Below are 27,501 nucleotides of genomic sequence, written 5' to 3' on the forward strand. Positions count from 1 at the left end.
AAAAAATACTCGTCAAAAGTATAGTGAACGTTTCACATGAATTTTAGAATGCTCTTCAGAGAGCTTTTGATGACAGATTAAGAATAAATACTAAAAAAGAGAAGACCGTGTTGCCTATGCTTCCCAGCATCACAGTATCCAGGGTGGAAGTGCCCTGCATACATCTGGCAGAATGGCTTTCTGCTGTTGATCAATTTCCTCTTTCAGGTTGAGGGGTCACCACTGCCTTCAAAATAAAATTGGAGCTCTCGTTCAGGGTCTTAAAGGATCTGATCATGCTTTTCTTTTAACAATAAATAAAAAGGTGTATATCCTTATTTCTCAAGCATTCAACAATTCGTATTGATTCTCTAAAATTTTTTGAAAGATGAGTGTTTTAAACGTGGCACTGACCCCTCTTTGAAAAGATTTTAGAGAATACTTAAAGAGGATCCCATGAAGTGGACCATCCCCTAGAAGAATTTCCAGGATGATGAGTATCCAGATTGGATCTAGCCTGCCATTCTGATTTTTTCCCCCCACCAGTTGTCTTCCTCCAAACCTTTCTTCAGCTAAACTAAATTCTCTTCTCTAGTCAGACCCCCTTGTCTCAGAGACAGAATCTGTGTTTGGTGAGCAATCAGATTTTCCTTCCTAGTGTTTCTTCCTCATCTGCAAAATCTTGCTGAGTGTACTTACCTGCCTGATGGCCACGTGGGGCTTTAACTTATTTTAACTAACATTTCATACTAGTTCATTTACTTGGCTATTAACTCAGGAAAAGGGATGCAGAAATGCTTCAGAAGGGATTGTGAGATTGGGGGTTTTTAGACATCTATTTTAAGTAGCTTACCGGGAATAAATGATAGTATTTGGGTTTGAGGTTTTAATAATCTTGATTGATTAGAGTGGGAAGAGAAGCATAGGTAATAGATGAGAAAGAAGGGGAAAATATAATAATTTGGGTTGAGGTTAGAGGAATGGAACAAAGAAAAGATTTCTAAATCCTTGATAAATTTATAGAATTTCAGGTAAAGACATAAATATGTGGGTGGACCCCAAATGAAAACTAGAAGGGGCCTTTTCTTGATTGGAACTTTTCTTCAAGTTAAATGCCAGGGAATATTTTTCTTGCTTTTATGTTAAACACTCCAGATTTATTTCACGTTTCCTAAATGTCTTTCCAAAGAAGAAAAGAACCTATTTTAGAAGTAAGAGGAGAAATCAATATTTTTTAAACCAGCCAAAGATTGATCTGAGAAAATACTGGATAAAGAACCATTGGTATATCTTAAAAAGAGCAACTCATTGTTTTCTTTTTTAAGTTTTAGTGTTAAATTCTTACGGGAAGGAAAAATTAATTCTTTCAGCTATGAAAAGTATACATGATTTTATTTGAAATTAAATTTTGTTTTGGAATAAATAACATATTCATATAATTTTAAAAAATTAAAACAATGTTAAAAAGTGTTCATTAAGAAATGTTGATCTTATCCTTGCCTCTACCCCCAGAGGTCATCATTTTAGAGTTGTTTAATGTACCTGTGTAGTGTTTGGGTTTTATTTTTAATGCTTTGGGGTCTTGTCTCTTTTCTGCCAATAATGAGTTTCAGTGAATCATATTTTATTTATTTTGCTGCTATTTTACATTAAGATACCATTGGGAAGTGGAATTCAATATTGTCTATTCCTTGTTAAGATATAATCTCAAAATCTTAAGAACATTTATATAATGAAAATAGGGGTGTTTTGTGTTTTAAATTATTCAGAAAACACTGGGCTCTCACAGAAGGACTTCTGATTGGTATTTGAAATTATATCTTTATTTGTTTGCATAGATGTAGGGACCTCCATGGATTTAAAGTTAAAAATTAACCTTTATTATGAAAACTTACAAAATAGAAGTAGAATGACATGATTAACTCCTATATATTCTTCTCTTGGATTCAATGATTATCAAGATTGGCTAGATTTGCTTCATGTACCCCTTTTCCCCTTTTATTTCTCTTCTCTTTTGGCATTCTTTACTCCTCTCCCTCATGGCTTTACTTCTTTGCTTGTTACTGAATATTTTAAAGTAATCTTAGCACTCCCGTTATCTTCCTCTTATGTATTTATCATCTATCTCTAAAAAACATGAACATCTTACATAACTCCAATGTCATTATTACCTAGTATCAACAGCAGTTTGTTGTCACCATCTAATATCTAGCCTTTAGTCATACTTCCTTGATAGTATCTATATTAGATTTCTGTTATAACAAAATACCTTAATCAACTTATTATACATTGGAAAGGTTTTTTGTTTTTGTTTGTGTTCACAGTTTTAGAAGCTTAAGTCCATGATCCATTGGCCTTGCTGATTTGGGGCCTGTGGCAGAGCAACACATCATGGTGAGGAACATGTGGTAGAGAAAGTTGCTCACCTCATGTCAGCTGGGAGGAAAGAGAGAGACAAGAAGGGGTCAGGGTCCCAGTGTCCATTTCAAGGACATCCCCCAGTGACTAAACTTCCTTCCACTAGGCCCCACCTCCTAAATGTTCTCCCACTTCCCAATAGCACCATGGGTCAGGACCAACACTTTAACACATGGCTTTTGGGGGGACATTCAAGATCCAAACTATAGCAGCATTAAATCTGCCTTTTTTTTTTCTCTTTCCCCTTCAGTTAGCTTGTTGGAATTCAGATCCAGACAAGGCCTATACATTTCACTTGGTTTTTCTCTCTCTTACTCAGTAACAATTTTCCATATCTCGTGTCTTCTGTATCCATATTATCAAGCAATTGTTGAAGAGACCATATGTTTGTCTTACAAGAACCTTCTGGATTTATCTGGTTGTTTCTTTCTTTCTTTCTTTCTTTTCTAATTTTTAGTTGTAGATGGACACTTTATTTATTTATTCTTATATGATGATGAGGATTGAACCCAGTGCCCTACAGGTGCTAGGCAAGTGTTCTACCACTGAGCTACAGCCCCAGCCCTATCTGGTTGCTTCTTTGTAGTGTCATTTCATTGGTTGCTTACATGCTACTATTTCTGTAAGCTGGATGGTATATCTAAAGACTGTATGTTAAACATTTCCTGTTTTTGGCAGGGACACTCATAGATTCACTCAGTTAGAAAGTAAATTACATGTTGTTATCAGCAATGTGAAAGCATCCAGTTCCGCATCATTCACCCGATGGCTTCTCACTAGTGTTTATGAGACCCAGTTGATCCTGAGAAGTTGTCTTGTGGGAGAAGTGAGTGATGATTGCTCCTGTTCTGAGCCAGAAGAGAGGAGGGGTCTGAGGACAATATATTCACATTCTCTGCTCTTTTCAAGTGTGCATTTTGCCTGGCCTTTACATGTCCTCTGGCAGGCCATCTCTTTCATTCTGTAATGAACCTCTGAGCATTGGAAAAGCTTTAGGCAAGGGCTCTGAACTTCCATCATCTTTTTTCCCCCAAAGCTTTGGGGAAGAAAAATCCTGCCTGTTTTCCTTTCTACAGCTTCCACTTGTGCCTTCTCACCAGGATTTATTTCCTCACTTCCCCGGGGAGGGTTGGGGGTGGGGGTAGACCTAGACACTGGCTCCCAACATTTCAGCAGCTCTAAATGGAGGGATAGCTACAGGTAGAAGTCTCACTGCTGTCGTAAGACTTGTTTCTAGTGACTATGGTTGGGGTGCTGTCACCTGGTGCCACTTCTGTGTGCTATTATTATCCTTTCTCCAGTCAGGCCTACTGATTCACTTTATTCTCCATGGTGGTGATGGAATTACACTATCTTTGTTCAGCCTTGATTTCCAGTGATATCTGCAGCTAATCTGCACCCCTAAGGATTATTATTCCCCGATGACCAGGAAGTTTGGCAGAAGCAATGTTCTTGCTTCTAGGTTGACAGACAAATCAAGATAAAACCAACTTGACCATGGGGGGTTCTCTATGAAATGGAAGGAGGAAAAGGTCTTCTTCATTTTTAGTGCTATATAATTACCTGAAAGACAAATAGATTCCAGTATCACTCAGTTCTTTCACTGCTACCATACCTTTATTTAACCAAAGAAAACAGTAGCTCTCCCTGTGGCGTTCTACACTAAACATTTCAAAATGCCATCCAACTATAACATTATAATTATACCCAGACAATCATTTCTGATGCCAAAAGCATTCCAGTACACTGTTCTTTTGATAAAGTTAAAAATAGTTCCTCTGACAATATTGTCACATACTGTGCTCTTTTCAAGTGTGCATTTTGCCTGGCCCACACATGTCCTCTGGCAGGCCATCTCATTCATTCTGTAATGAACCTCTGAGCATTTATTTTATGCCTTTTGATGCAAAAGTTCTGTCTCATACCTGCTTTCATTTATTGAATAGAGTGAGACTGAAGCCTGTGTTTACCTGCAGTTTTAACCTGGATCCATTGACTGCACTTAATTGTGTTTTATACTTTCACTAAGTTCAGTGCCAAGATTTTTGGAAGTAATATCCAAGTTCTTTCTTAACCTTAATTCCCTGTGCATCAGAGGTTGAAATTCAATGTGACTCAGAGTATGCTTCATATGGACAATGAAACATTGTTTTTTTTTTAAATAAACAAAAATCTCAATGATGAATGAAGAATTCTTCAGTTGAAAAATCTTTTTCACTGATATTTCTTTGCTTATTTCAATCATAATTAGTATTCATGATGAGAATTTTGATATATTGTTAAATTTTATTGTTTTTTATTTTATTTTTTGTGATGTTGGGGATTGAACTCACACCCAGGGCATGCCAGGCAAATTCTCAACCACCAAGGTATATCCCAGCCCCAAATTCCATTATTTGTGCTAAAAAAGACCTAATCATACTTATGCCATTTTACCATTTTGATTATAATTTGTTCTGATTTTTTGAAAATTGAAAATTTGTAAACCCATAGGTAGCAGATTTTTAACCAGAACAAATAGCAGATCACTTACTGAATTTCACTCAGTAACTATGATAAATAATTATTTTCTTCCTGTTTCTTTTTCAGAGGAATCAAAGATTCCTTATTTTTGGAACCAAATCAGGGGAATTCTTTACAACACATTAGTAAAATTCTCTTAGCAAACTCTAAAAGAGCTAGATGTGGTGGCATGTACCTATAATTCCAGCTGCTTGGGAAGTTGAGGTAGGAGAATTGCTTGAGTTCAGGAGTTTGAGACTGGGCAATCCCATCTTAACAGCAGCAAACAAACAAAAAGAGAAAAGGAAACTAAGAGTTTTCAGTGATGACTGGACAGTATCCCATGTAAATTTTCAAGATGTACTTAAATGTGATTCTGTTTGCATTGGTTGTGGCTCCAGTATGCTGGAAGGGTTGATGTGTCACCTATATTAAATGCTTTTCTATGGTTCTGGGTCTCTGTGTAATATCCACAAAAATAAAAAGCTCTGGGGCTGGGGTTGTGGCTCAATGGTAGAGCACCTGCCTAGCACATGTGAGGTGCTGGGTTCAATCCTCAGCACCACATAAAAATAAATAAACAAAATAAAGGTATTTATTTTGATAAGAACCATAAAGGTATGGTTCTTAAGCACAGAACCGTGTGTGTGTGTGTGTGTGTGTGTGTGTGAGAGAGAGAGAGAGAGAGAGAGAGAGAGAGAGAGAGAGAGAGAGAGAGAGAAGTTCTGATAAAGATGTTGCAACTTCATATTCACAGCCAGATCTTGCCCCACTTGCCCCATGCGGCAGGAAGAACATCCACCTCCTGAGCCAGGCTTGGGTGGTCATGTCTGTAGCATCCTGAAGGGGTCCTAAGGAATGGGGAGGCCAAAGGCCTGTGACACTGAGGTATCACATTGGAAACTAGGACCAAAGTAGACATGGGTCTCGTAGGGGAGTTCAGCTGCCTCTTGGCTGGTCTATATGAGGAATGGTTCCTTAGTTCCCCTCAGACACTATTGTAGCTGCTGTTTTTTGAATTCTTGCATCCTCTCTGGTTCTTCTTCAGGAAGGAATTAAGTTTCCTTTGGTAAAGTCACTGAGGGTGTGGTGCAGCATGCAGGTAGAAGTTAGGTTTGAGGTGACTGAGTAACGTCTAGGGTAATCAAACTTGACCGAGCTGTATGTTCTCTTCATTTCAATTCCTTTGAGCCCTTGCTGGTGCTTGTTCTTCCACTTAGGATGCCTTCCTCTCTGCTGGAACCTCATCTTTTTTTTCCAAGTCCTCCTTTTAATTCTCTCTGATCTTCCCATTCTCATTCTCTCCTGACTGGCAGGCAGAATTAATTGCAGCCTCATCTTTGTGCCAGAGACCTGTTTATACTGCTCGTGTGTCCTTTATCATTTGGATTAATCATTCTTTATGGGTACTGTATCTGTCTACATTGAGGAGTTACCTGGCACATAGTAGGTGATTCATGAATGTTTACTGCATTAACTCAGGCTTCTTAACAATGTTGCATTTCATTTTATAGGTGACAGCAGCTTTGAGGAGTATAGAGGAATTAGCAGAAGTAAGAACCACTGTTTTCACTCTGGCTCTGCCACTCTAACTGTAGTCATAAAAGTGGCTGCAGTTTACTGAGTGTTGGCTTTGTTCCAGGAGCAGGGCCAGGTTCTTTGCCTGTGTTGAAACTGTGAAGTATCATTCCCATTTTCTCAATGAGGAAATTGAGGCCTTAAAGAGGCAAATAACTTGCTTAAAGCATAGAAGCAGTAAGAAAGAGAGCCGGTATTTCAACTTCAAGCCCAGACTCTTTCTCCTATTCCCAACTGCCTTGGAATTATCACAAGCCTCTTGGGGCCTCACTTTACTCAAGTGAAATTAGGAAATCATTCTTAAATTATCTATCTCACAGCATCACAAAAGGTCTAAGAGAAATTCTTGATGAGAAATGCTTTGCAAATTTTATTTTTTTAATTTAATTTCCTGTTTGATACCTTTTTTTAAAAAGAGAGAGAGAGAGAATTTTTTTTTAAAGAGAGAGAGAGAGAGAGAGAGAGAATTTTTAATATTTATTTTTTAGTTCTTGGCGGACACAACATCTTTGTTTGTATGTGGTGCTGAGGATTGAACCCGGGTCGCACGCATGCCAGGCGAGCGCACTACCGCTTGAGCCACATCCCCAGCCCAAGAGAGAGAGAATTTTTTTTATATATTTATTTTTTAGTTTTCGGCAGACACAACATCTTTATTTGTATGTGTTGCTGAGGATCGAACCCAGACCACACATGCACTCCGGGCGAGCGTGCTACGGCTTGAGCCATATCCCCAGCCCCAGCTTTGCAAATTTTAAAGCACTATGACAGTGTGAGACACTATGGTCAAACTACTTTACCAGTTACATTAACTTTATCATAAACACCAATCTCTTCCTTTCTAATAGCTTCTTCCCCTTGGTCTGCAGACCTGCTAAGATATCCCTTATCTTAAATATAAATAATTACTTCTCACTTGAGTCATTTTTTTCTTCCAAACTCCCCCATCTCCTATAGTAGTTTTTCCTGGATCCTCCTCCTTTTTATTCTCTGATGTAATCTGATGTGTAACCCTGTTAGTCTACCCAGCTCATTTTCCCAAGTTATCAGCCATCTGCCAGTCAGTAACTTGTTTAAGTCCTCAACATTCCTGATACCTTCAGTTCTTGACAGTGCTTACTGCTTCCTTTCCTTCTTTCTTAAACACATACCTTCAACTTCCTGTTCTTCACTTTGTAATCACCACAGTCATTTCTCTTTGTAGTTCTTTTCTCTGAATCTGTGGCTTTCCATCTTTTTTCTCATTGTTATGCAGCTGCAGGGATGAACTTTGGGTTGTAAGACCCCAATTACAGTCAGTAAGTAGCCCCCTGCCTCTCTCATTCAGGAAAGCATTTTGAAAAATGTGCTTAAGAATGAGTGATAATACAGTCTTAGTGCTTTCTTTAGTACTTGTTTTAATTTGTAACAAATGTTTGTGAAAAACTACTTCAATACCTGAATCTAAACAAAGACATGCTCTTTTGATCGTTTTAAAAAGAAAATCTCTTTCTATATACTTATTAGTTGTAATAGGAAGATTATCATCTTGTAAACATGTTTTCTGTTTCCCATTGTAACATGTGAGTAATGACACCACCTTTGGGATTATTTTGCTATTAAATGAGATATGTATAAAGGGCTAAGCCCAGTGTCATAGTGAGGACTCACAAAATGTTGCATTCATCATCGTTGTCATTATCATAATGAGCTTGGTCGGGATTTTTTTTTCGTAGATTAAATTAGGGAAATTGTACATATTTATAATATTGAACCCTTTCTTCCCATATTAATCATGAATATTTGCATTTTAGACTCTTCTATATCACTAGCAGAATAATCTTTTTATTTTTTTTTATTTTTTTATTTTTTTTTGTTTTTTTAAATTTTTTTTATTTTTTTAATTTATTTTATTTATTTATTTATTTATTTATTATTGGTTGTTCACAACATTACAAAGCTCTTGACATATCATATTTCATACATTAGATTGAAGTGGGTTATGAACTCCCAATTTTACCCCAAATGCAGATTGCAGAATCACGTCGGTTATACATCCACAATTTTACATAATGCCCAATTAGTAATTGTTGTATTCTGCTAACTTTCCTATCCCCTACTATCCCCCCTCCCCTCCCCTCCCCTCCCTTCTTCTCTCTCTACCCCATCTACTGTAATTCAATACTCTCCTTGTTTATTATCCCATTCCCCTCAGAATAATCTTTTTAAACTGAACCATAGAATTTCTTCTCCTTTGCCTCTGCTCTCACATTGAGTGCACTCTGGGAATATCTGGCACATGGTGGCCAAATGAAGGCCATTAGGTCTACTGTGCTCATTGGTGCCCAATAAAATTAGCCAAATAAACATTTATATATCTGTATCTCTACACAACAGAACAGACCAGGAGGGTAAGCTAGAAGGGGAGGAATCAAGAGATATTATCTAAAATTGATAAGCCAGTAAAATATTTAATTATTTAAAAAGTAGTAGAGATAACAGAGGAGCTAAAATACAGACTGTAAAAGTTCCAAATTACTTAAAAGAAAAAGAAAATGCAGCCCACGTAGCCAAAAAAAGAAAATAAAAGAAGCATTAGAAGAACATATCAGAATTATACTGGCAAGAGTGAGGATGGTAGCATTTTTACACACTATTTAGAGGAATGTAAAAATCTTTTTTGGCAGGATAATTTGGTAATACTTATCAAAATTTAAAATTTCATTTCCTCAATTTGTCTTATAGACAAGCTTATACAGGTATGACAATGGTGTTCATTGTGGTGTCAGTTTAATAAAGAGAAATTAATGGCAGGTAACTGTTACCCAGTAGAAGTAGCAGTTGACCAAGGCAGGAAGATGAGTTGGGGTGTGGCCACATGGGTGCACTTTTTATAACAGAGTTAAAATACATAAAACCGATTAAAAGTCTGGGCTCTTTTTATTGTATTCATGTGTAGGCAATTGCAGGTGAGGTCAGTGACTGGATACTTTCTCTCCCCATTGAAGCGCCCACTGCCGGTGTACACTACAGAGGAGGAGATGCATTGAGTTACGGCAGGTTTTCTGTAGATGATTACACGCTGACCAAAGAGAAAAAGATAGAGCTTTATATATTGACAACAAGATAGAGTCCTCCCTATTCCTGGGACTACAAAATAAACATATAATGTACATATTTTTAGGGTTAAACAAGGACATTACAGCATAGTGTGAATGGTATAATTCCATTTGTAGAAAAATTTTATATATATGTAAACTTCTATATGTGTACATAGAAAATTGTTTATAAAGATCTGCAAGAAATTGTTAACAGTAGTTGCCACTGGGGATGGAAACAGTGAGTCAGGGGAAAAGATTATATACTTTTTGCCTTTTGTTTACTATAATTTGAAATCCTCCCCTGCCTTCTTCTGGTGGTACTGGGGATTGAACCCAGGAGACCTCATGCTTGCTAAGCATGTGCTCTAACACTTACCTATACTCCCCACCCTCAAATTTAAAGAAAAAACAAACAAAAGCCAGGGAGTTTTACATTACTTTTCCATATTCTATTATTTTATTTAATATGTATAAAACTTACACATAGACTGATGTTGTGTAACCTTATATTTTATACTTAATTTTTTTTTTCTCTAAGATAAATTGTTTCCTTGAGTTTTGCCTGACTACCACATATGGGTGTCATGGGCATTAGGTAAGTCAATAAATATTTTTAGGTTGTAGTTTAATATAGCAGACTGTTGTTATTAGTTTTACTGTGTTTCTTTTCTGTGGAAATAAACGTTATGTGCTCATTATAATCTTAGGCAGGGTTTGATTTTAAGATGTAAAGCTTCTTTTTATTCTTCTTTATTTTTATCTTGATATTTATTATCTAACAACCAAAAGGTGAATTGTCTTTTATGATAAAATTAATCTAGCTATAGCAATATGTGGTTAAATTTTATTTGTTTATTCACGTTCTGTCTATGGTTTGAATTTGACCTTATGATTTTAAGGCCAATCTGTTCCAATTTAATATTATAAAAGATAAATTAATTATTTATTTATTTTTCACAAAATAGAGTTCCATTTTGAGGTTCTTTTCATTTGAACTATATTCTCACCATTTTTTCTGCTTGCTAAATCTGTCCACTTCTGATGTATAGGTGTTGAAATGTCCAACTATATTAGGGGATGCATCTATTTTTCTTTGTAGTTCTGTCAGTTTTTACCTTTTTTTTTTTTGAGATGGAGTCTTTCTGTGTAGTCTCCAACTCCGGATCTCAAGTGATTCTCTCCTGCCTCAGCCTTCCTACTGCTGAGACTACAAGTACATACCACCAAGCCTGACATAGTTTGTTTTTCTGCTTTTGTTGTTAGGTTTAGACATGTGAAGGATTATTACATCTTTCTGGAGAATTGATCCCTTTGTCATTATATAATGCTTCTTTTTAATAAGTTTCTCTTGCTCTGAAGTCTGCTGTATCTGAAATTAATGTAACTATATTAACTTTAATTATTGTTAATGTGTGTAACTTTCTATATTCCTTTTCCATGTGTCTATCTTTATAGGTGAGTTTTTTATAGACAATGTAAATTTAATCCACTGAGGCAACCTTTCTTTTAATTGGTAAATTTAGACAATTGACATTTAAAGTGATTAGTGCTGTAGTTGAATTAACATTAAACATTTGTGATGTGCTATCATCATTCATTGTCCCCTTCTTTGAGTTGGTTTGGTTTCCCACTCTTTTTCTGCCTTTCATGTTTTTTTCTTCCTTTTATGTTTTTAATAGAACATTGTACATAATTCCATTTTTCTCTCCTCTAATTTTTCACTTTTTTAAACATTTGCCCTAAAGTTTGCAATATACGTTTACAAATAATCAGGATTCTTAAAACACGGCTATCATGTATTTCACTTATCCATAATCACCTAATATATTGTTTCTATTATTATTTTTAGCAAACTTTTAACATACAATTTATCTTGGGGAAAAAAAATTTAGAACATAAGTTTACATAATACTCTAAGTTTTATAAACATTAAATTATTAAGAATATGGAAAAGCAATTGGTATTAACTTCAAGTGATTATGAACAAAATACTATAAAGTAATATAAACTTCCTATTTTAAAAAATGATCTGTTAGATCATTTACAATAAGAAAAAATATTTTATCTTTATTTATTCCTTCTCTAATGCTTTTCTTTTATTTGGTTCCCTGTTTTTGACCTATGTCAGTTTATAGTGGATAGAAACTAGAAGATGCATATAATGTATAAATATATTTGTAGTAGGTTGAATACTCAAAATTTAGTTCATTGGTGGGGTGTGTAGTCAAAAGGTTTACAGAGCAGATCATACACCACAATGTAGTCCGGTTCTTAAGTGTGGTGTACCCTATCTCTGCCCTGTGGTCCTGCCTATGTATTGTACACTGTTGTTTTCTATTTATCGCTGCGTCATGAACTGTGTCACATTGAGTTTCATCATCTCTAGAAGTTACAAGTCTATTTTGTGCCATCATGCTTTTGTTGTACTGCTGCTTCTGCCTGGAATTCCCCTGTGACTACCTTCTCTTCTGTCCCTCGCCTCCCCTTCCAGCCAGCTCCGATTCATCCTTCATTCCTGTCTGAGAGACCTCCATGGTTCTCCTCTGTCCTTCTCAAATAAGTCTTCATGCTCACCTCCTCCTCTCACTGTGCAGTGCTCCTTTACTCATTCCCTGACATTGATTGAGCACCAACTGTGCTCACTGTTCCAGGCTGGGGACATGCAGCATGGGCTGTTCACCTCTCTGCCTCCACCGCTGTGAGTCCATAGAGACAAAGACTCTTCCTTCCTTTCCTCCACCAGCCAGCAGCTTTGTTGACATTGGGCATAAGTGAATGAACCCAGGACTGGGGTGCTGGGCCACTGATGCCTCCTTCAACACAAAGATCTTGTTATGAAAAATGGATGAGAAATTATGTTGTACTATTGTGGATGAATCTGATTTGTTGTGCAATGTATTTTCACTCATGAAATCCAATCATTCATTTGTACTAAGTATATATTTCTGTATATTTTATATATGTTTATAGAAATTCATTAAATCCAAAAAATAGAATTGTAATGAGCACCTACATTTAGTCTAGAACCATTCTTTTTGCTGCAGTTGTAAATCTTGGCCTGATTTAATGACTTAGAAATAAACATTCAGATCAAATATTTTGGATCTGCTTTGGTTTATGTTGTAATAAATAGGGCTTAAAAAAGTTATTTTTGAATGAGGAATAATTAAGTTTGCCAGTTATGTTGTCCTGAATTTAAAAACATACAATTATAAAACAAATACATTAAAATGTGATTGCTTATATTCCAGGCATATTTTTTTTTCAAAACAAATATTTTACCAGTGAGAATTTTAAATTTTCTTAGTGTGAATCAGGATTTTATTTGTTTAATATTTATATGCTATGCCATATTTTTTAGAATGTAATATATTTTATAAAGTTTATCATTATAATTGAAACTGGTCATGTTTTGTGTATGAGTATGTATGAAAGAATATGTATAGTGTAGGTGATTGAGACAGACTCCTAATTAGGTCAATGAAAGATTGAAACTGAAAAGGATCAAGATTGGGGAATGAAATGTCTACCTTAATTACTGTATTACTAATAATATTAATAATAACTGGACTGTCATCTGAATATCTCTTGAAATGATAGAAATAAAATAGTTCCTCAGTGTTTGCTGGGGATTGGTTCCAGTATTCTTGCAGAAATGGAAAATCTAGAATACATAAGTCCCATATATAAAATGACATAGTATTTGCATAAAACCTATGCATATTCTCTGGGAGACTTTAAATCATCTTTTGCTTATAATAGCTAGTACAATATAAATGCTCTGTAAATAGTTATCCTGAATTGTTTAGGGAACAGTGACAAGGAAAAATATTTGTACATGTACATCAGAAACACAACTTTTCTGAGTATTTTCTGTTGAGGTTGTTTGAATCCTTGGATGTGGAACCCGAGGATACCGAGGACCAATTGCAAACCTTTATGTTTTGAATCCTTTTTTAGCCATTATGGTCCTAAGTATTGAATGAAAAGTTAACTGAACTTACCTTGAAAAATTGAAAAGTAAATGCTGTTAAACTTCTCTTCCTTCTCTTAGGTACAATATTGAGCCCAGTTTATACTGTCCATTTTTTTCCCTTGGAGCTTGCATGGAAGGCCTGAATATTTTGTTTAACAAGCTGTTGGGCATTTCGTTATATGCAGAGCAGCCTGCAAAAGGAGAGGTGTGGTGTGAAGATGTCCGAAAGCTGGTAAGCCTCCCACTTAATGTGCAGTCCCACAGCTATGCCCCTTTGGTTTTGGTAATCAAGTTGACAGAAGTTAGCTTCGTCCTAATGGAGGGTGTCCCACCTTATTTCTGATTCATAAAATAATCCAGCTACCACTTTTGATTTTGACACTCTATAGAGGTTCTAAACATATGGTAGCAGAATTAGTTCTCCAAAAAAATTTGAGTAACTTGATGGAAGGTTGAATCTTCATATCTGGATCTTCATATGTTTACAAATTCTAGCTATAGGAAGTTATGTCAATATCACTTATTTACCTGCAGTGCAGTGTCTCTTTTGGTTAGTTCCAAAATCCATTGATAACCCTTCTTTTCTTTCTAACTCCTTCCCATATCATAAATATTATCACTCCATCAGTACTAACTTTTATTACATGTTCTGATTTATTTGATTTCTTTGACAATAACCTAACCCTGGAGTTTGTTTTTCTCCTGTTAAGGTCCACCTTATTTGAGGAGTGAATATTTTTAATTTTTTTTTCAGATTTTAAGGCTTTTTTGACTCAAACATTTGTCCCTGAAACTTTGTGTAGTTGTCTTATTCACTTTTGCCTGCATGCTTTCTCATTGCACCTACTTCACTCTGTTCAGCAGCATGAGTTGTCTCTTTGGCTCTGGGCCATGGGTGCATGGATAGGTGTGACAGGGGATTGAAAAAGAGAATTGATGGGACTAATCACTTTATCATGGAAGTTACTAAACATCCATTTGTATTTCACTAACTTTCCAAAATGATCAAGACTGATAAAATGCAGAAATGTAATTAAAAAACAAACAAACAACAACAACAAAAAAAAACAACTGGTAACCGAAGACTGAAAAGACAAAGTTCCAAGTAATGAGGAGCTCTCACTGGTATTCCAGAACATGGGCTTACTGGGGCAGCATTGTGTGCTAGTTGTGTTCACTGCTGTATCCCAAATGCCTTAATCAAGTCCTGACCTAGTAGGTGCTTTTTGATGTTTGTTGAATGAATGAATACTTACTTGCAGGAAACTTTAAAGCACAAAATTGAGGTTTTCTCTAATAGAATTATCAAGGTCAGAACAAACAAAAGAAGGCAAGATAGAGACAGTGGCTGTGTCTTACCTTTAAACTGTGCCTCTTTTGTAAGGCTCTTTTGGAGAGGGAATAAAAAAAATATTACTAATTTTTCAGCTGAAGCTAAGAGCTGCATCTTCTTGTTTTTGATTCCAGGGATTATAATTCACTTGTACTCATGTAATTATATTCCAAGATGTAAAGGAAAAATAATTTTGCCACTAAAATTGTCCAGTCAACACTTCTTCCCAACTCATTAGGGTGGGTTGTAAAATCATCTCTGAAGAACAATGGTTGGTACAAGTATTATAGAAGATGGGCATTTAGAACAAAGGATTCCCATGAAAAGAATTTTCTTTCCTGGATAGAATTTTCAACTAAAACTATTTGAGAGATGGAGCAAAAGAGGATGAGGGAAGAGAGAGTCTACCTTGTGGTAATGTGGAATGTGGGAAGTGAAGTCAGTATTTGTGACTATGGATTTTTAATATATAGGCTCTTGTGTTAGAAATATTTTCCCACTTAGAGTTTCCGATGGGCTCATTTACCACTAAATTTAAAATTGTTTTCTAGGCTGTCGTCCACGAATCTGAGGGATTATTGGGATACATTTACTGTGATTTTTTCCAGCGAGCAGACAAACCATATCAGGTGATCTTTTCTTTACAGAGATTAGCAATTTATTTTTATTCATGTGAACTTTATGTATCATTTTTATAGTTTCATAATGTTTAAAAGGCACTAATGATAGATACTAAATATATACATTTGAAAATAGGATAGTATTTGAAAACAATAAAGGTCATAGAAATAACTGCATAAATATGTATCTGTCACTTTTTTCTGGAACATGATATTAATGATAGTAATAATGATAGCTGCCATTTTATGTGCCCCTTTTTGTGCCATCCAATGCATGGAGCCTTTTTATACACATCCTATATCTATTAATGTTCTATCACATATCAATGTTCAACCTTTTGAACTAGGCTCTAATATTATGAGGAAACTAAGTCCAGAAAGGTTATGTATTTACCTAGAGACTCACAGCTGAAAGTTCTAGGGTTTGAATCTAAACATTGTGACTGGAGCCCCAGTTCTTAACTCATCTCCATGCTTGACAATGAACCTAATTCAAAATTTCAGAACATATGTCCATGTGGAAACCTTACCTACCAATTAGCTCCTTGTATGGAAGATGTTAGGTTCATTTCCTTTCCTTTAGTTCTATACCAAATTTGCTGGCCAATCAGCTTTAGCAGCTTATGCAACTTGATGAGAGATATCAAGAAATTAGATTATCAATTATAGAAATAATGGTACCTGACATTGAATAGTGATTCACAGTTACTAAGGGATTTCCCAGATGTGAATTTAGGAAATCTGGATGACCACTTTGGGATGTGACAAGATACTCTTTATATTCCAGAGATAAGTGACACTTATAAAGGGAGATTACGTTCCAAGATGATTTGTCTAGTAGGTGTCAAAATGGGGACGAGAGTATAGGCTCTGAGTCCTGTATACTTCTTCTTTGCCCAAATAGGTGATAGAAACTCCAGTTAGGTAATTAACAGCCCTGGCTCCTAGTAGTTAACCTGGATTCAGATCCAAGATACAGTGATTCTAACTGGGTGTCGTTGGACATATTATTTAACATTTACAAGACACAATTTCAGTTTGCCCACCTGGAAAGTGACATAACTCCCTTATGGGGTAGTTGTGAGGAATAAGTGATAGAGTGGGTGAATCTCAGTGTGGTCCCTGCTCCAGAGGTAGTTCCTTCAGATTTATTGCTTCAGGATCATTTAGGCCCCTCATTTCTGAGTGATACAAATAGCAGACATGGTAAGTACCCCCTAGTTCATTGTTTGATACGTAGTAGAGACTCAACATAAATATTAGTGTCCCTTCCCCAGTAGCTGTTGTTTGTCCCTTCCTAGTTACTTGAGAATACCTTGAGGGTGTGAATCTAGGCTCTCTGATGACCTGTTTCCTACATCTGGCACAGCATCATTTCAGTGTGTGTTTTTGCACTGGGTGAATGAATCAGTCAATACAAGCTCAATATATTGCCAGTGCTTTAAAGAATTAAAATTTTAGCAGAGTAAAAAATGTCAAGAAAAGGTGTCTTTTTAAATATATAGAATAAAAATAGAATAAGTTAAAGTTTGAACTTACATCTCAGTGTGTTTTATATTAATGAATATAATAGTATGATGACTCTCTTGCTCTTTAGATTGCCTAATACTTTCACCTCATTGTATGTTTTCTGATTCTCAAAGGATTGCCATTTTACAATTCGAGGAGGCAGGTTAAAAGAAGATGGAGACTATCAACTCCCAGTTGTAGTTCTTATGCTGAATCTTCCCCATTCCTCAAGGAACTCACCTACCTTATTAACTCCTGGAATGATGGAAAATCTTTTCCATGAAATGGGACATGCCATGCATTCTATGCTGGGACGAACTCGGTACCAACATGTCACTGGTGAGCTGTGAAGAGAACTTTCATTTAATATAATTCTTTAAAAACTTGAATATTTTTCTTAATTGGAAAAAGGGTGTGCTGTTTGGAAAATGTGATCATTTAATAATGTTCTTTATCTTAGATTGCCTCATCTTATTAAATTTTTCACTTTATAAAAAATTGTAATTATAAGTTATCTTAATTGTGCAAAATACTGTGATTTTTTTACATTTACATACATGCATACATACATAAATGCATATTGTCATACAGCCTGACCATTTTATGCTTTTTTTCATCCTTGCTAACAGCTCTCACCAGAGCATAAGTCTCCATTGCCTGTTTTTTGAATATGTACCTTTTTCCATTTTCTAATGTTTTACATGGAATTTATGTTTGTGGCTTTGTGAGTACATTGTGTATGTGTGTGATAGAGGGAGAGGGAAAGAGAAATGCTTATGTATCTCCTTAGCACCTAGCACAAAGTTAGTGAAAGAATAAGTAAATGAATGTTGCCTCTTTTATCTGTTAAAAATCAAAGTAAGGCACGTTTAAAAAGCATGATAAAGTGCATTTCATTTTTCTTATACTATTATCCTTTGTATAGTATGATAGTTCTGCTTTGTTAGTTTTTTATGTTGACATGTGACCATATTTAATGATATTCTAGACATTCCTGTTAGTTGTCCTATCTCTAATTCTTAAGCTCACTCCTGTAAATAGTCAGCATTTGACCACCTGGGAAATTGTTGGCACACATTACTTATTAACTAACTTTATACACACAGTATTGGGCAAGGAGAAGGTAGTTGGAAAGACTATATAGATAGACTGAACAGAATCATAAATTGTCACCAAAAAGTCCTTTCAGGATTTGTGGCTTTAAGTAATTTTGAGTTTAAAATATTGATTTTTCTTTACTAAGGAATGACTTTGTTACAAAAAGCAATAGATAGATTGAATAAAGTACTTTTAAAACAAATAAAGAATAAAAACATTGGGTAATGGAATTCAGTGAATTAAATACAAATGCTATATTAATTGTGAGAATGTTTTAATTTGTATTTCAAGTATACCAGCTTAGCAAAAGACAGGTTTGTTTGTAGAGGGTGTGAGCTGTTGCTTTATAAGGTGTTTCAGCAGCTGTGCAAATATTTGGTTATACTTTTGATATAAAGAAAAATATATAGGATTATAATAAACTTTTCTGTAAATATGTACAATAATTTTATAGAAGTAAAGTATTGATTTAATGAATTAAAACTGATCATAGTTCATCAGAAATACAAATAAAATTTTTAAAAGTATACATAAAAAAGTAAGATAAATATGTTGATTTGACTTATACCAAATATTTTTCTTTCTTCCCATTTTAGGGACCAGGTGCCCCACTGATTTTGCTGAGGTTCCATCTATTCTGATGGAGTACTTTTCAAATGATTATCGAGTGGTTAACCAGTTTGCCAGACATTATCAAACTGGGCAGGTAGGAACTACTAATTCAGCTCAAACATCCTTAATTCAAAAAGTCTAAATCCAAAATGCTCCAGTATCCAAAACTTTTTGAGTGTTGACATGATGCCACAAATGGAAAATTTAACCCCTGACCTCATGTGACCAGTCATAGTCAAAATGCAGGTGCACTAAAATGTATGTAGAATTACCTTCAATCTGTGTATAAGTTAAAATGTTTGTGAAACAAATGAATTCTATGTTTAGATTTTGGCCTCATCCCCAAAATATCTCATATGGCATATGCAAATATCCCCAAATCTGGGAAAAAACCCAAAACTTGAAATACTCCTGGTCCCAGGTGTTTTAGATAAGGGGTAATACTCAGTTGATATTGGTTATTTTGTCTTTAGGGTTTAGATGATTGACTTTTATGATAGTGATGATTGGCTGGATAATTTTGAATACTTGGTACTTTTTCAGAACTCTGTCACCCTCTCCTAGTATCAGATTCCTTTTATTTTTTTTAGATTTTCTTATTGATTCCCTTTTCCTCCCCTTGGACTAGAGACTCATAGTCTTAGCATATAGTCATATGTAAAAACATAACTACCCCTTATTATATGCCAAGTTATCTACTATTTAGTTCACCACCCCATGAGGAAAGTTCTGTGTCCTGTTTTCCAAATAAGTATGTAGGAGTCTTCTTGGTAGAGGACTTGAGCCTGTCTTACTTCAAAGAGCCTTTGTTTCTAAATATTTGTTTCCATGGCCTCAGTTTTATGTTGTGCATATTTCCCAATGTCCTTGCATATTTTTTATCTATATAATGCTAAGTCTTAAAATCCCTTAATTTAAGGTTTAAATTTCAATGGAGCATTGTAATTTTAAAGGTTTTTAAATTAAAATGGGAAATACCTTGTGGTAAGTTAGCTGTAATATCAACGTTGCGCTGCTTGCATTAGAAAATATATTTCTTCTCTAACAACTTTGATTGCATAATATCACATTAGCTGGGGTTTTCTCCCCTAATAATGTACCTCCCTGTTGCCAGAGTTAATTATATTCATCTTTGAGTCTCCAGGCCCCAGAGTTGCCTAGTCCAAAAAAGGGACCTAACCCACCTTTATTTGTGATTCTTGTTCTGATTATGTCTATAGATGCATTGTATGATTTGGTCATTTCTTTTTGTGGACTTGAGTCTATCTATCTATCATTTTCAACAATAGATAATGGATGGGTTTCTTGGTAATTAATCTGATCAAGTCTTTCTTATAATTTACTTCAGTTATTAAGATGGTAAGATTGAAATATTTGGGACTGGGGCTGTAGCTCAGAGGTGGAGTGCCTGCCTAGTGCCTGTGAGGCACAGGGTTTGATATTCAGCACCACATATAAATAAATAAAATAAAGGTATTGTGTTCACCTAGAACTAAAAAAAAATTTTTTTAAATGAAATATTTGTAATCTAATTAGCTATTTGTTCATCATAATGCAAAGAAGTGCTCTGAGGATTATGTAGACATGGCCAAATAGTATAGAAATGAAAACCCCACCAGATAGCTAACCTGTCCATGGGGTTAGCTACATATCTGGGGGCTTAGGAATGATCAGGAATTTTGTGATTGTTCCCTGTCTGAGGCCTGTTGGAGCATAGCTAGGTACACAGTGTGAGGTCACGGGGGGATCCTAGCTCAGACTGTCTGGGAGCACTAGGGAGAAGCTGGAGAAGGTGTGCTAGAGGAACAAGGTCTTGGAAAAGGACGTACAAGAGGCAGTGTGCCAGCCAGCAATCAGCAGCCCTGATCCATGTCTGTCTTTTTTTTTTTTTTTTTTTGTAATTTTTAATTTTGATTCAGGGTCCTGCTTAGATGCTGAGGGTCTCACTGTATTGCTGAGGTGGCCTTGGACTTGCAATCTTCTGCCTCTCCCTCCCAAATCTCTGAGATTACAGGTGTGCACCCTGTGCCTGACTGCCCTAATCCATTTCATCAAAGATATTTATTGATGACATAGTAAGAACACGAGGTTCTCAGTCAGGAAATTCAAGTGGAGTTTATGTTTAACACCAGTCACTGTTGTCCATATCTGAGAAACAGCCATGAATAAGTAAGTCAGCATTCCAGGACTCATGCCTTTAATTCTTAGGGAAACAGGCAAAGCTAAATGCAGCGCATTTGTACCGATGGGAAAAGCCCCTGAGAAGCCTCGAGAAGTCTTCCAGAGGGCTTATGGTGAGGCAGAGGGTGTGGTTAGAGGAAAAGGAGGAGAGAGGCAGCCAGAAAAGGCCCAGGGATGGAGAGTAGGGCCATATGATGAAGGTTCAGATCCTAAACAAAAGTTTGAACTGTATCCTGTTGTTTATGTGTGGTGGGGGTGGTGGAGTGTGAATCATTAAAGGGATGTAAGTAGAGAAGTGAGATTATCAGACTTTTTGGAAAATGACCCTGGTATCTGGAAGGTATACAGATTGAGGAGAGATGAGCTTGGAGTCTGAAAGAGGCATTCCTCATGTCAGTGAGCTACCAAGGTTTCCTGAAGAACAGGGCTGGGACTATGTATGGTCCAGGGCTTAGACTGTCAATTCCCTCATGGTTCGTGAGCCTTGTGCACAAGTTGTACAGGGCACAGCCCTGGCCTCCGAGCCTACCTATCTGGGGCTCTCTGTAACCCCTGCTATTGCCTGCCCTGCTCATCCCTAGAAGTTGTATCAGTCTTGGCACCCTTTTCCCCACATACCTTTTAATTGCAGCCCATCTCCCAACACTGCCCCTCATCACTGGAGTGAGTTTCAGCATTGTTTTTACAGAACTTTGCTGTCTCACTTCCTCACTCCTCTGCCCCACCACCCATTTTCTCCTCAGCCTTTGGTAAACATCTTTCCTGGATTTCGTCTTTGAACCTGTGGTCTGGCTTGCTCTTTAGTGGTGAAGGCAATGGCAATCAGGCAGTGATGAGGGCCACATTGTGCACTGCAATGGCAAGAAGGAACAGGATACTCCAGCCCTGTGAGACTTAGGAAGGACTTGGGCTACTTAGATAGCAGAGCAAGGAAGAAGGAAAAGTCAGATTTCACATGAGAGAATTCTGGAAGAGGGTCAAGTTTGAGGGGAAATTTGTATAGAGTTCTTACTTTGGGTATATCAGAGAGCATCATTATTGTCCAGAATGCCATTGGTAATACAAGTCTAAAATATAGTAGTCACATGGACACTGCCAATATGTGGAATTACATGGCAAAGCAATGACAGCTGAAGTACAGGGAGATGGGAAATTGCCCATTCAGAGAAGCAGGAGACATCTCAAATTAGCCAGCCTTGTTAGTAGGGGAGCTGTCTGGGGAGCATGTGAACACAGGTATGAAAAGCACACAAGTGTAAGGAAGACTGCAAATTGACTAGAAGCTTTTCAGATTTTGAAAAATAAAATTTTTGTTTTGAAAAAATAAGTTAAATGTTGGTTCAAAATTCATCATTGATTCTAATGTCAATTTTCAAATATTACAATTTCTTGACTGAGCAAGCAGAGGAGTGGAGAAGGGTTAGAGTCACTGCTTGGAGAGAGATATAATGTCCAAAAAAAGGAGAGAGCTTCTTAGTGCCTATATTCTTACTGAATTCTTTAGTAAGAAAAACCATTTTGAACTAGATGGTTGTAAGAAAATAAAAGGCCCCAAATACCCTCTAGTATAGATGAGATAGAAGAAGGAATTAAGCTGCTTTGAATTAATCCAGCTTTCAGACTCAGAAGTCATGTCCAGTGCCCTTAAGGGACTTGAAGACACAGTCTCTGAAGAATTTAAAATAAATATGTGATTTCACAGAGAAGGGAAAGCATGCCTGAAGGCAAGAGATGGACGGATAAATGCTTTAAGCTTCACAAAGGGCTTGCCTTTTCTTGTTACTAATTAAGACACCAAGTGACTTGAGGTTTTTCATTTTAAGGGCAGTCCTAGCCTTAAGGATAAGAAGTTAATTCCCTAAAATCCAAGTCTTTGTAAATAAATACATTTAAGCTCATAAGGAAAAATAATAGGGTCACATCTTTCTGCTAAATTTCCTATTCTGTTGCATTTCAGGAAAGGATTTTAATATCGTGAGATACATTCCAGAAACCTATCAGTGATTTATTGACACCTACAAGTATTTTATCTGAACTAGAGCATAATGGAGCCAATGAATTCCTTTTGGTTGGAGAATTACAAGTATGCTTATCTGATGTGCAGGTGCCACACAGATAACAAATGTCAGGTGCTCATTTGAGATTCAAAACTGTCTCAACAAGCTGAAGCATCAAAGCGGAAGCAGCATGTATTATATATTGATCAGTAGCCCAGGTACAGAGAGAGGTACACACTCGATAACAGCCCAGGTTTTTAAACATGATAAACTTAATATGGGTCAGTAGTCTGGCATTTCCCCACAAACTTCATTCCCTTCTATGGCTGCATTAGTGGACCTGTGATGTTTAAGGACATACAAGGTTATAGTCTCTTTTCTTAGTGCTTATTGGTTCTGACCTTCATCCCTTTCCATTTGCTTGGAGTGAACGTAGAATTATATCTATTGGGGTCCCACATTTCTGAAAGCATGATCCTTGTCTTCCCTAAACCATTTGAAAATAAGCAATCTTTTCCCCCCTGAAACTGCTATTCGTTGTTGGTTACCTATTTATATTTAATATCATAGTTACTCCCACCCCCAGGCTGTTATAAAATCATAAGTGCTCTTTGCAATTATTGCATTCTTGTATGTAAGGAGAAGAGATAGTCTTAGACTCTACACCCAACTTTGAAAACATTAAGCACCTGCATTCTGCAGTTTGAAACCTGACCCTTACCCCATCCCCAAACACCCCAGTGGGGAAGCTAGGCTACCTCTGACACTCACAAAATTTGAGTACCCAGAATTTTCCTCTTCTTTTTTTCACTGTCCCCAGATATTGATTCCTAAACACAGAATCTTTTTGTCCCTACCTTAGATTTGTGATCTTTTCATGTCAGGTTTTAGGTAAATTTCTGAAAATAAGTCAAAGTTTAATACTTCTGCCTTTTCTTCACATTTCTGAGGTTCCCATTTTTTTCAGACCATATTTCTACCCAGGACTCTTTTAACTATGTAACTGAATTAGCTTAGCCAAAATCCTGAATAGAACAGATCCTTGATTGTCCGTCCTGCCCTTCCCTGGCAGCAACTGCTGCTCTATCTTCTTTTTTCCCTGATTCTCACAACTCCCTCCACACACCCTCACACTCTCCTCACCTTCACACCCCCCCCCCCGCATACCCCTATTGCCCTCTTCATGTTGTGATGTGCTGGGCTCTCCATCCCTTTCTCCAGGGATCTGTCATATACCAAGGACTCATGTCTATGTACTGGTCTGTTTGTAGGATTTTTCTTTTATTTCATTGTGTAAGTATCTATTCTCATACTGGTGCCACACTGTTTTTATTACTACAGCTTTATAATAAACCCTCAAATATGGTGGGATAAGTTTTCCTCAATTTGTTCTTCAAAAAATTTGTTATCTAGCCTAGGGTCTTTGTGTTCTTTCCTGTCCATTTTAGAATCAAGTTATCTATTTTCTTGAAAATTTTTTATAAGAATTTGCTCAGAATTGCATCATCTTAGATCAATTTGGAGAGATCTAATATCTCTGAATATTGAATTTTCAAATATATGACTATGGCATATTTCTTCACTTGTTGGTTTTTTTTAAATTCTTTTAAAGTTTAGTGTTTTCCTAAGGGCCTTTTTCAACTTTTATTAGACTTAGTCTTGAGAGCCCCACCTTTTGACCCCACTATGAATAGTATGTTTTTTAAAATTAAATTTTGTATTTGTTGGTGTTTTAAAATGCAGTTTATCTTTATTGTATATTGATCTTATTTTCAACAACCTTGCTGAAATTATTACATTAATAACTTGTCTATAGAATTTTTAAAGTATTTCTGTTGTGACAATGTGACTGTTGTATTCTTTCTTTCCAGTGACATTTATTTTTTGTTTCTTTTTGGCATACAGCTCTACTTTCTAGAACCTCCCATACAGCGATGAGTAAAAGTTGTAAATGGACATTACTTGCTTTATTGCTGAATTAGAATTATACATAATAGTAGGATTCGTTATGCCATATTTGTACATGTACATAACATGGTTAGATCAGTTTCACTCTCCAGTACCTTCTTTCCCCTGCCCCGTCCTCCCTTATCCACTTGCTATACTCTACTTATCTTCCTTCTATTATTATTATTATTATTGTTATTGTTATTATTTTAATTAGTGTATTATAATTTTAAATATTATGTATACACACATATAGAGAAACAGGATTCATTGTGGTATATTTGTACATGGACATAGCATAGCATAATTTAGTAGATTTCATTCCCCAATACTTCCCCATGCCCTCCCTCCCTCCAGTGCCCTTCCTCTATTGGTATTGATCTTGATTTTACAAGGAAATGTTTCTAAAGTTTTATTATAAAAAAAGATACTTGCTATAGATTTGGTGGAGATGCCAGAAAAAGAAAATTCCTTCCAATTTTCAGTTTGCAAGTTTAAAAAAAAATATTTAAATCATTAATGGATATTATATTTTATCAGTCAGATTTTTCTTGTATCTTTTGAGGTACTGGATTGTTCTTTTCCTTTAATTTTCTAATGTTGTGAATATAAATGTTAAAAATTAAATCATCTTTGAATTCTAAGATTAAGCAACCTTCTTCCTAAAATTTTTTATGACTCTTCATTATAGAGCTAATGTTTGCTAATATGTTGCATGTAGAACGTTTTTGCATTTGTGAGAGAAATCAGCTAATGATTTTTCTTTGTCCTATTGTTCTTCATTGGTATTAAGTACACACCATTTTATAAAAGGACCTGGTATGTGTTCCTTCTTTTTCTGTTCTCTATAAGTATTTTTATAAAATGATAATCATCTGTTCCTTCAAACTTTGACAAAATTCATCCATAAAACTATTCACGGTTTGTTATTTTCTGAGGGAGAAGGTTTTTAAATGACTGATTCTTTAGTAGTCATATGACTCTTTGGGCCTTCTTTTCTTCTTAGTAAGCTTTGCTAAGTTATAATTTTCTAGAAATCTATTTATTTAAGTTCTTTAGTTTATTGTCATAAAGTTATTTATAGTATTCTTTTATCTTTCAAATTCTGTTAAATCTGTAATTATGTGCTTTTTTATTCCTAGTATTGTTTTCTCATTTTTCCCCCTATTAATATTGGCCTGAGTTTGGCTATCTCATTAGTGTTTTCAAAAAACTAATACTAACTTTGTTCCTCTCTATTTTGTTTGTTTTAGTTCATTAATAGTTTTTGCTTTTGTTATTAATCTCCTCTTCCTCCTTTCTTATTCCTTCCCTGATTTCTTAAGGTAAACATTAGCTAATTGTTAGTCTTATAACACACACATTTTTGGGGGGTACTGAGTTTGGAACATAGGGTCACTCTACCACTGAAATACATACATCCCCAGCCTGTTTTTAATTTTTTTTTTTTAAATTTTGAGACAGGATTTTGCTATATTGCCTAGGCTGGCCTCAGCCTCCTGAGTCACTGGTATTACAGACTTGTGCCACCACACCTGAGGTGCATTCAAATTTTAATGCTATAAATTTTTGATTTCATGATGTAGTGCTTTATTTAGCTGCATTCTATGATGTTATTACAAAGTATTTATAATGTTCTGATTTCTGTTGCAGTTTTAACCAAGGACTTGTTTAGAAACATAATTTAAAAATTTTAAACCTTTGCAGGGGATGTATTTATCTTTTCGTTATTGATATCTAATTAATTTATTTCATATTGATTCTTTGCTGTTTGTTGATATCTATTTATGGCCTCATGTGTTGATAGTGTTTTGGAAGTAGTCTGTCAGTACTTGAGCAGCTTGTCTATTGTGTGGCTGGTGGATTCCCTCCAGGTCTGTTAAGTTAACCTTCTAATTCTATTGTTTAGATCTTTGAAATATAACTTTTTTGGCCTACCAAAATCTTCTACTAGGATGTAGAAGAAGTAAAAATCTTCTACTAGGATGATGAATATGTCATTTCCCATTTTGTTCTATTTTTTGCTGTCGGTATTTTGAGATATTTTATTAAATGCATATAAAATCATAGTTTTTTTATCTTCCTGGTGAACTATTCTTTCCTTCCATCGCCTCGAATGTGCGAGACTCTGGGTTCGATCCTCAGCACCACATACAAAAATAAACAAGTGAAATAAAGGTGTTGTGTCCAACTACAACTAAAAAATAAATAAAAAATAAAATAAGTTATTATTTTAGAACTTTTTTTCCTGGTATTTGAAACTCATCACCAAATACATCCAATTGAGTTTGTGAGAGAACCTGATATTTTAGGTATAGTTTTGTCCATTAGCCATTATAACAAAATGTTTCTTGTTAGTTTTCTTTCTCATGAAATATTTATCAAACCATAAATAATGGAAATCAAAGCTTATTATTTTATATGTTTGTTCTGTCTAGGAGTCTATGGTGTGGGTATGTGGTTACCCATGCTGTGTAGACACTAAGACCTGGACAGGTCAGCTAATCTGCCAGATCATACAGTGGTAACATGGGGTTAGTAGATTTATTAGTTTTACATGTACATTTGATCAATCAATATTAAATGTTACATGTTAAAGTTGATCAATCAATGTTAGAACCTTGTGGGCGTTTTCTTTTTCCAGTTTTTCCTAGTTAAAAATCCCTTCATA

At 35.7% G+C, this 27,501-nt stretch overlaps 1 protein-coding gene across 1 annotated transcript in view; it reads left to right on the top strand.

The window, feature by feature from the left end:
- Nucleotides 1–27,501, top strand: part of Mipep (mitochondrial intermediate peptidase) — a 144,341-nt gene that overhangs the window by 34,175 nt on the left and 82,665 nt on the right. Inside the window, exons 11-14 of the mRNA XM_005337580.4 lie at nt 13,612–13,765; nt 15,418–15,495; nt 17,130–17,334; nt 18,690–18,799. Coding sequence (XP_005337637.1) covers nt 13,612–13,765; nt 15,418–15,495; nt 17,130–17,334; nt 18,690–18,799 — 547 coding nt within the window. The remainder of the gene's footprint in view (nt 1–13,611; nt 13,766–15,417; nt 15,496–17,129; nt 17,335–18,689; nt 18,800–27,501) is intronic.

This window comes from Ictidomys tridecemlineatus, chromosome 6 (assembly GCF_052094955.1).
Source record: "Ictidomys tridecemlineatus isolate mIctTri1 chromosome 6, mIctTri1.hap1, whole genome shotgun sequence".
NCBI lineage: Eukaryota > Metazoa > Chordata > Mammalia > Rodentia > Sciuridae > Ictidomys > Ictidomys tridecemlineatus.